The sequence below is a fragment of the Barbus barbus genome, assembly GCF_936440315.1.
Source record: "Barbus barbus genome assembly, chromosome: 17".
NCBI lineage: Eukaryota > Metazoa > Chordata > Actinopteri > Cypriniformes > Cyprinidae > Barbus > Barbus barbus.
In genome coordinates, this window is record NC_136745.1 from 16,805,063 (window position 1) to 16,815,379 (window position 10,317).

The 10,317-nt window shown below is 35.3% G+C and overlaps 1 protein-coding gene across 1 annotated transcript; it reads right to left on the minus strand.

The window, feature by feature from the left end:
• Positions 1 to 766: 766 nt before the first annotated feature.
• LOC306883138 (phospholipase A and acyltransferase 3-like) lies at positions 767 to 10,311 on the minus strand (the record flags this gene model as incomplete). Its single annotated transcript, XM_079438246.1, has 6 exons — positions 10,289 to 10,311; positions 9,955 to 9,989; positions 9,485 to 9,593; positions 9,334 to 9,371; positions 1,078 to 1,308; positions 767 to 886 (listed from the first exon to the last, which is right to left on the minus strand). Exons 2-6 carry the CDS (start codon positions 9,961 to 9,963, stop codon positions 767 to 769), a joined length of 507 nt encoding a protein of 168 aa, XP_079294372.1. The 5' UTR covers positions 9,964 to 9,989; positions 10,289 to 10,311.
• Between the last annotated feature and the right edge of the window lie 6 nt (positions 10,312 to 10,317).

Consider the following 10,317-nt stretch of genomic DNA (forward strand, 5'->3'; position numbering starts at 1 on the left):
CCGGGGTTCATTCTGACTCAGATGAACCCAAGGTACTACATGTGCTTTGTCACTGCTATGCTGCAATAAACATCTTCATTGAGATCTTCAACATCCTAATCACTTTTTCTTACAGATCCATTAGACTTAGAGTGTCTCTGATGTCGTTGTCCAATTGCTATGCTTCCCACTGCTTTGCTGTCACAAGAATTTAATCCAGCAAATGGTAACAAAGGTCCCACTGAGCTGATGTAAGGCAGGCTAGCTATGCAGAAACCTTTCGATTTTCTTGTGTAAACGGTAATCTTATCTATGCTGGTGTATTATAATCGCATTAAGATTAGGACACAAACACCGTGTATATCATGTCAAATATTTAACGACACAAAAACAGCAACATGGCAGTTTATTTTAGGATTCATTTGGTCAAATATTCAGCTTGCTCTTTTTGATTATATGGTATTAAAGTGCTTGAGGTGTTAATAGGAAACCAGTAGAAAGAGAAATGTGTGAAATAAAAATTATTAAAATGTTTCATGCAGAGATTTGTCAGTAGCAAAATGCACCACTGTTATCAAACAACAGAACAGATGGGATTTTGTTTGGTTGCCGACAATCTCTTATTTTCTGTTTAGAAATATTTCCATTTGTGCTCATAAAACTAAACCTGCCTAATCAATACAATACAAATGTTTTAATTATTTCCATTAAATGCAATAAACATTTTACAGTCTTTAAATATCAAAATTCTCCACAACTGTGCTTTCACTTCTTCATATCCCAGTCTTTACTGGTTCTCTTTCTGTTTATCTTTTGAGCCAAATATGGCTGCAACAGCAGCAAGAACTCCAAAGGTAGCTGCTGCAGCAAGACCAACGTCAACACCGGTCTCCACCGCTTTCCGCACCTATGACAATGGACAGAAATTAATATATTAATTCAACGTATGATAAGATATGCACCCATCACTGTTGCCTACATCAATATGAAATAGTTTACCATACAACAGCGCTGTAATACTGTGATTTTCACATTTTTGGAGAAATTACTGAAAGCACTATTCACTACTTCACATTATTTCTGTGATGCTCAAACTACCTGGCGGGACTCTGGTTTTCTGTATCTCAACTCTGTAACAAAGTGCTCACAGTTCCCTCTAAAGACACTATATGGAAGGTCTTGACACAAAAGACTGTGTGCATCCCGCATAATCTCTCGAACAGGACGTGGCTCATATTTCTCATCCAGAAGATTGTTGATACAGTATTCATCATTACCAACTACTACATAAAGTTCTTCTTTCTTCACTGTGGCTTTATCACCTAAAACCTACATCATACATACAACTATTCAGTCTTCAATCCATAATCGAGATAAGTAAGTAACCCTGTGGTATAACGAAGGAATCATAGCTACTTACAAATAATGATGTTTGTCTCGGTGACTATCCGTGTAACCTTATTCGCCCCTGAAGTAGAGGGCTGCATTGGGATTGGGTCCCGCGGGTAGCCTAAGCGTTTTAGATGTCCCCGATAGCCCAGGCTATATTCATCTTCCCTACCAGTGCGTCAGAATACATGCAGGTCAGGGAAAGAAACAAACATGAATCTCTTTAATAATAGCAATACAATACGTTTTTTTTTCCTGCGGGACGGGAGAAGACACAAAATCAATGCATCTCTATTATCGTGCGGGAATAAATTCTCAGAGTTTTGCGGGTGCGGGCGGGAGTGTAACACACACGTTGCGGGAGCGGGCGGTAATGGTCAGAAATTCGGCGGACGCGGGCGGGAGCGGGATGAAGAAAACAGTCCCGCGCAGGGCTCTACTCTGAAGCAAAAATAACACCACAGAGTCAGACCAAACCATCTGATGTCGACCAATCAGCATGCAGAGTCATTCGGCGCTGATAGAGATCATTGGTGGACGCCCTTAAACTGATCTTGCTCATAATATAAATAATTGCACTTGTGTTTTATCAGTGCCATCAGGAAAAAATCCTTTGTACGTCTCAGGAGACTTATAAGAGCCAGAGTACATTTAGGTGGCGGTGGCCACATTCCATTGTTGGACAAACAGTTACAGCAAGCCAGTGTCAATGGCCAAATTACTGGCTTAATAAACTTTAACCTAGGATTTAGAAATATGCAGTGGGTAATTTTGTGACTCCATTTTATGCAGTGTTGTCAAGGATGATGATGACCACCGAATATTTTGATAACTTTCCTATACTACAGAGGACGGTATATAATGTTCCCAGTGGCGTTGAAATGGTTCAAATCGAAAGTCTCCCTTCAAACATTTCTACATTTGCAGTATTTATTCTGTATTTAAATAAAATATTATGCATGGGATACACACATAAACGACGTGGTGAGCAATCATACAGGTTACCAGCGAATTAAACATTGCTTCCCTTTATGGACGGAAGTCCTTTTTGTTATCTGTCTTGTTAAACTATGCTATCTGTATAAAGGAACAACTTGTGGTGCTCTTTTTACTGTTATCGTGGTTTATTCATTCTGATTCTCGCTTTAAAGTATGTATAGCCATGATACAGTCTGCAGATGTAGGCTGTGACAAATTCAGTCCGAATTAATAAAAGTTTAAACATAATTTTGTTAAGTTTTGATTGTATTAGACAGTTATAAAAAATCTTGAAAGGTCATTAGAAATGTTGCTATTATCAAAAAAAAATAAAAAAATAATCTGTCGACAATTCATTGCTCTATTGTTGAGTTATCAAATAACTTAAATGATTTTCTTATGGTATTACATTTGAATTGTTCATTTAAATTACTTATTTAAATTGAGTAAAATGCACCAAAAAATTACTGACTTAAATAATCAAATGCCTCCACAATACTTTTAGCTCTTTGTTTCCCTGTTCACTCGCTGCTTCTCTTGTCTTTGAACCAACAGCAGCACCAAGAACTCCAACGCCAACCGCTATATAAGACAAACTGCTGTTTCCACATTTTGCACCAATGAGAATAAACAAAGTATATAGTATAACTTATATAAAGTATAAGCCTATATATTAATTGACTGTGTGAAAAAGTGTTGATTTTGTGACCTTAATCCTAATAATAAATTCATGTTAAATATTTCACCATAATACAGCCCTGTAATGCTGTGATTTTCAAATTTAAGACATTTATGAGTACATTATAGTTTTTATTAACATTCAGTTACAGTATTTGTGCGAATTATCTCAATATGCCAGGTCATGCCAAACAGCTGTAGCTGGTGGGACTGTGGTTTTACTCGAAAGCTGAAGTTTAAGCTTAGTCTTTGTTATTCTCTGAACTTAAATCTGAACACCTTATTCCCAGTTGAGCTGTTGTTGTGGTTGTTGCTCTTTTCGGAGGATAGTGATTGAACGAGTGTATTCTTTGGTTCACTCATTTACTCAAACTTAGTTATTTTCTTGTTTCTTTTCTATATTGTTCGTGGTTCATGTCATTGTCTTTAATATCCTTTAATGCCAGGGGCATCAGGGATAGTGTCAAACAAAAAGCTCTTATTTTGTTTGCTAAAAAACACAAATCAGATTTCTGTGTTCTTCAGGAATGTCATTCGACTATTGATGATGGTGGAAATCTCAGTGGGGTAACAATATTTGGAGTTCACATGGCACCAAACACTCAGCTGGTGTAAGCATTTTGAGAAACAAATTTGGTGGGGATATACTGTATTAGGGTCAGAATCAGATAGCTTAGGTCATTTTCATTTATTAGTAATTTCACTTAACCAACAAACTGTAATTTTCGAAATATATATGGGTACAATAATTCTTTGGATAATGACATTTTTTAACAAATTAGATGAGAAGCTTACATATTGATCTAATAAATTTCCTAATGCATTTTTCATAATAGGAGGAGACTTTAATTGTTATTTAATAATTCTTCGGACAGATATCCTCCAAAAAGGACCGCTTGTCTAGGCCTGCACTATTAGACCTAATAGACAAGTTTGAATTGGTGGACATTTGGAGAGAGAGATTCCCTAACAATTTAGAGTTTATTTGGGCCAATAAAAGTGGTTCAAGACAATCTCGTATTGATTATTGGCTCATATCAAAATGCATGTCAAATTTTGATCTGAATGTCGGCATTCAATGTACCCCGTTGACAGACCACAAAACTATCTTTATTAATACCCCTTTAATGGTGTAACAGGCCAATGCAGAGCTTCTTTGTGGAAACTTAACAGTTCACTGTTAGAATTACCAGATGTAAAGGATAAAATTAAAGAATTAATTGATAGGTATTGGAAAGCAGCCGCAATTCAAAATTCTTTTGGTACCAATTGGGAGCTTTTGAAGTTTGAGACAGGTGTTTATTTAAGAAGGGTTCTTGAAGACAACCTAATCATGAAATTCTCAGTCTAATAATTTTGATTGCATGTCTCTAGAAGAAAAATCTGAAATTGCAGATTTGCAAATGAAACTGGATGAATTGTACTTATCAAAAGCTAGGGGTGCTTATATAAGATCCAGGAAAAAAATGGCTCGAAGAGGGAGAACTCAATTCTGCATATTTTTTTTAAGCTAGAAAAGCGTAATTTTACCTTCTCAACAATTGAACAACTTTGTGTTGATGGCAAAATTGTTAAAGATCCAAAAGGAAATGGGAAACTACAGTGTCAATTTTTATAAGAATCTTTATAGTTCAAGGTATTCAGAGCAGACAACGTCCTCATTTCTAGACTCGGTTAATTATGTTAAGGTTATATCTGAAAGTGATAGATTTTTCTGTGATAGCATTGTTACTCCTGAGGAAGTACAAAGAGCAATTAAGAGTTTGAAAAACAGTAAGTCCCCAGGGTGTGATGGACTTGCAGCTGAGCTGTACAAATTATTTGCTGATGAACTTACTCACTTTTTAACTCAGGTTTTTAGAGAAAGTATTGAAAAAGAGGCTTTACCTCCTACATTGATGCAAGGTATCATAACTTTAATTCCTAAACCTAAGAAAGATCTTACCAATTTAGACAACTGGTGACCCATCACACTCCTTAATGACTATAAAATTTTCGCCATAATATTTGCTAAAAGACTTAAAGATTGTTTGGATACTGTTATAGATGAGACTCAGTCTGGATTTATGAGGGACCGACATATAATGAATAATATTAGATTAGCTTTAGATTTATTGGATTATAGTGATTTGCTGGAACATAATAGTTTTATTCTTTTCCTGGATTTTTATAAAGCTTTTGATTCAGTTGAACATAAATTTATATTTAAATCAGTGGAAAAATTTGGTTTTGGTGAATATTTTTGTAAAGCAGTAAGTCTATATTACAAGTGTAGTAGCAAAATTAAATTAAAATGTGGTACTTCTCCTAGACACCTTTAAAATAAATTGGATAAAAAACTGTATCAATAAGCCCTCATCTATATGGAATCTGATCCCTAATGTTGTTTTTTCCAAACTAGATGGTTTAAGTTTCTTATTAATCTGTAACTATAACATCATGAAAATCCCTGTCAAATTATCTCTTTTTCAGGCAAATGTTGTTGGCTTGGTCCCTCATTTTTAAACACAATTTTACACCTCACTCGTATCTAATCTGGAATAACAACAATCTACTGTATAAACACAAACCTCTTTTTTTTTTTAAATTGGTTTAAAAATTCTCAACTTTTCAATCAAAATGGTTCAATCTGTAATTACTCTGAGTTTTTAGCTAATCATGGAATTCCTGTTTGTCCGAAAGAGTTTGCAATTGTTGCTGATGCACTGCCACATGGAGTTCTCATGCCTTTCAGGGGTCTTTCTTTTCCAATCTCATATCACTCAGTAGATCTTTGTAAAACATTTGTTGGAAAACAGTGCCTTTCGTCATCCAAGTCAAAAAACAATAAGAAAATGAGAGTTTTGTTTCAGATGGAGTCTATTTCTGTGCCTTATGTAATCTCTTATTGGAATGGTTTAGTAAGTGATATTCCCTGGAAGAAAGTTCGGTCATTACCTCACAAATATTTAATTACTAACAAAATGAGAGAAATTGCATTTAAGTTGATTCATAGAATTTACCCAGATAAGTGCTCTCTTAAAACACTTAAGAGTGATATTAATACCAACTGTTCTTTCTGTTTAGAAAACAATGAATCTTCTTTACATTTATTCTGGAGTTGCTCTTACACAACATCAGTTTGGTGTGACATTCTTGACTTTATCAAATGTTATGTGAATCCTAATTTTGAGTTTACTTGTAGAAATGTCATTTTTGGCTTTCATGAATGTGAAAAAAAGGTGATGCTTATTTCATAAACCTTATTTTCCCTTTTTGTAAGATTCAAACTTGAAATGAAAATGTATTTTGAATCTATTGAGTTCTCTACGAACTTAAAAGCGATAAGAGCAGTGGCTTTGTTGAAGGACTTGGCACTTCCTTTGGACTCAAAAACTGATTGGCCCTGGACTGTTGTTGTGATTTGACGATTACTATTGTTATTGTTTTTTTTCATGCATTCAATAAAAATAAAAAAAATGTTCAGCTATCCGAAAGAAATGGAAACGTAAAAACAGTCATGAGACTTAAAAACAACATCCAGTGTATTCAATACAATGGATGTGGTCTGAAAAGAAAGAAGATCATATGACATTTGAACAACACCAGGGTGAGTAAATGGTGACTTAAGCCCGATTCGGACGGTAATCGTTTCTCATATGGACATTTACATATCACCTCAGTGATAAAACTCATGGATTCGGATGGCGATTTACTCACAGTGGAGGAGTGAGTTCTGTGATCCTGCAACCAGAGAACGCCCTGCTCACGTGGCCAGTCACATGATTGTGTGCTGTAAATATTCTTATTATTCCAAGCATATTTTATAATGTATAATTATTTAAATCTCCTATTTAAAAATAGGAAAATATGCGCTAGTTGTATATAATTATACGCAATATATATCTGTTTATAATACACATTTTAAAATTGTATTGCATACCTGCTGCTGCCATAATAAAGACCCATTCCAAATGTTTACGGGCAGTCATGGCCTAATGGATAAAGAGTTGGACTTGTAACCTGAAGGTCGTGGGTTTGAGTCTCAGGTCCGGTAGGGATTGTAGGTGGGGGAGTGAATAACCAACACTCTCTCCATCTTCAATACCATGAGACCCTTGAGCAAGGCACCGAACCCCCAACTGGGCCCCGCAGCATTGGATGGGTTAAATGCAGAGCACAAATTCTGAGTATGGGTTATCATACTTAGCCACACACCACTACCCTTTCCCTTATGAACTATTGTTATTTTAAATACTTTCCAGCATTTCAGAAATAAATATGTACAACAGTTACCGTACGGTGTTCGGGAGTGTTCAAAAAGGGTTTAAACCCTGAATTTTGAATCTTGTAAACTCAGAGATGTGGATTCGGACGGCAATTAAATCACCAACTACCCCCTGGTGAAAATCACTTACGTCCCCCTGAGAAACAAATACCATCCGAATCGGGCTTTAATGGTCATTTTAGGTTAACTATCAGTAGACATCATTTGAGGCATGTAAATGACTCACAGGGTGGTGCCAGGTGTATCACATAACCTTCACCAAATAAATAGCCTAGTGTTGATATGAGCCTGTGAAGATTTCATTGAGGTCTTCTTCTCCTACATACTAGGACACAATATCAGGCATCAGATTTTGTAACATTTTTAAAGAGCCATAGCCTATAGCTAATTTTGCCATATGCCCTGTCCAAAATACCCACACTAGTGGTCTTTGCACTTAAACACTTGACAACTTATAAGACATATTTCCTGTATTTGCCCAAGTGTTCAAGAATGCATGAAGACCACAAATGTGTGCAGAACTTTTTATTACCTGATGGGACACTTATAGTGTTGTAAAAATGTAAGTGTTTACAGAGCTTTATTTTATTTTCAATACTTTCCATTGTAAAATAAACTTCTAAATGTCTGTTCAGTAGTACCTATTACAGATTACTTCATTTAATTTGTGGTGGTTCTAATTGAGTGATAAAAAGTAATTACAAATGTTGTACAAAATAAATATACTTATCTTTGCACCAATAAAACGTGCAATACATTGTTTTACTACCAAATTATATATCTAATTATTATTAATATTTAACTTACATTGGAAAGGTTTCTGTGACCTCTTGGCAAAATGTCTCACGATTTATTTCCAGAACATGATGCATGATGAGATACACTAAGCCTTGAATACCCCTCTGGATTTATTGTGCGTTAAGGGCACTGCACTTTGGTGTTTTTTAGACCTGGGACAGTCTTGCACACTTACTTCCTGCCAGGTCCAATTACCCTCAAATGTGGGTAATTGGACAGGGCAATAGTCATTTTCAGCTTTTTTTTTTGTGTTTTTTGGCAAACTGGAATGTGTGTAAAGGATTTGGGTGATTGAAAGACGTTAAGGATGCACCTGATGCAAAACAGACTACTATAGATGATTCAGATTAAGATGCTTGTTGACAGCCTTAGGCTGCATCAGTGGTGGTTCATGATGCCACTATATTCAGCTTTCTATATTTTGCTTATAATACACAGTTGTGTAAAAGTGCTTGAAAGGTCATTAGAAATCTAGCAGAAAAATAAATGTGTGATATCAAAAAAAAAAAAGAGAGAGATTTATCAGTGCTTTATTGTTGAGTTTTCTTACATCACCACCATAAATTTTACATTCTACAATCTTTCCAATTATAAAACTAATTATTTACATTGAAATTTAATGGTTTAATGTTTTAATGATTTAAAGTTAATAAAAAAGCACCAAACAATTTATTGGCTTTAAATAATCTAGTACTTTTAGTTCATTGTGTCTGCTTCTCTTTGTCTTTTGAACCCCAAAATTTTGAAAAAGCATAAGCAATGATTCCAAAGCCAATCCCTCCACCAGCAGCTGCTGCAAAAGCCGTCACTGCGTCTCGAACCTATTAGAACAAACAGAAATGATCTATATTAATGTGAAAAGTTGTTGCTTTTGCGACATTAGCCTATAATAAATTAATTTCAAATATTTTACCATACCAATTGATTTGCAAATTTTAGACATTTATGAGTAATTCAGTTACAGTATTTGTGTGAATAATCTCAATATTCCGGGTCATGCCAAACAGCTGTACCTGGCGAGACTCTGGTTTTCCGTATCTCAGCTATGTAACAAAGTGCTCACAGTTCCCTGTAAACACACTATACGGAATTTCTTTTCCCAAAAAACGCTGTGCATCCCGTAGAATCTCTCGAACAGGATGTGGCTCATATTTCTCATCTAGAAGGTTGTTGATACGATAATCATTATTGCCAACTACTTCATAAAGTTCTTCTTTCTTCACTGTGGCTTTATCATGTACTACTGACATCACACTGCTGGCCCCAGCTTGAGCATGTTCAGCTGTAGAGAAAGAAATGGAAAAGTAAAAGCAAGCATGAGACTTGAATGGGATGTTTCAGATTGGATGCAAGTTAAACTCAATAGACATAATTTGAGGCATGTAAAATACTCACAGGGAGGGGCCAGGTGAATCACATAACCTTCTCCAACATAAATAGCCCAGTGCTGGTATGAGCCTCGGAAGATTTCAATCAGGTCTCCAGGCTCCGGCTTTTTCTCGTACTATAAATAAATAAGAAATACATAATCTGTCAGAAATGTAGGCTAATATTATATTGTTTAACTGATAGCCTATAACGCAATACCATTGCACTTGTGAATAGGCTATAAAAATCCAAAAAGTAAAACAACGCAAATAGTTTACTGTAATAAAATTGCTTTGCGACAGACCTCGAGCAATAAGCGTACAGTGCAATAGTACCAAACAGTCAGTTTAGCCTAACAACAGCACAAAAACTATTTGTAACATGAGCTTTCCCTTACGAACGTTAACCATGGTTTTATTGTAGTAAAACCATGGTTAATTTTCGTAAGAGAATTCATTCTTACCATTTGTTTTAGGTAGGCTAATTAAAATATTTACCTTAGCCATGGCGACCTCAAACTTTCACTTTAATCCTGTTAGAAACACATAAAGCATTTTTATGGGACAATTTAAATCTCTACGTCAAGGAACACATTCTCTAAATTACATAGGCTAAATCATATTTTATGTAGCCTACATTAATGTAAAGGCTATCGTAAACATTAATTTGAAACATCGGAAATAAACATCAGTAGGGCAAATCGAAACTTTGGTCTTCCTAAAATAAAAATTAACTAAGTTTGCGCTGTACGATCCATGCTTTGAACAAAGTATTCATAATCGAGTACGAAAATCACATTGTAGTCTTAACCAATTAAGGTATAATACTTACAAGTACGTCGCCTATGTGGTAGTGACTCT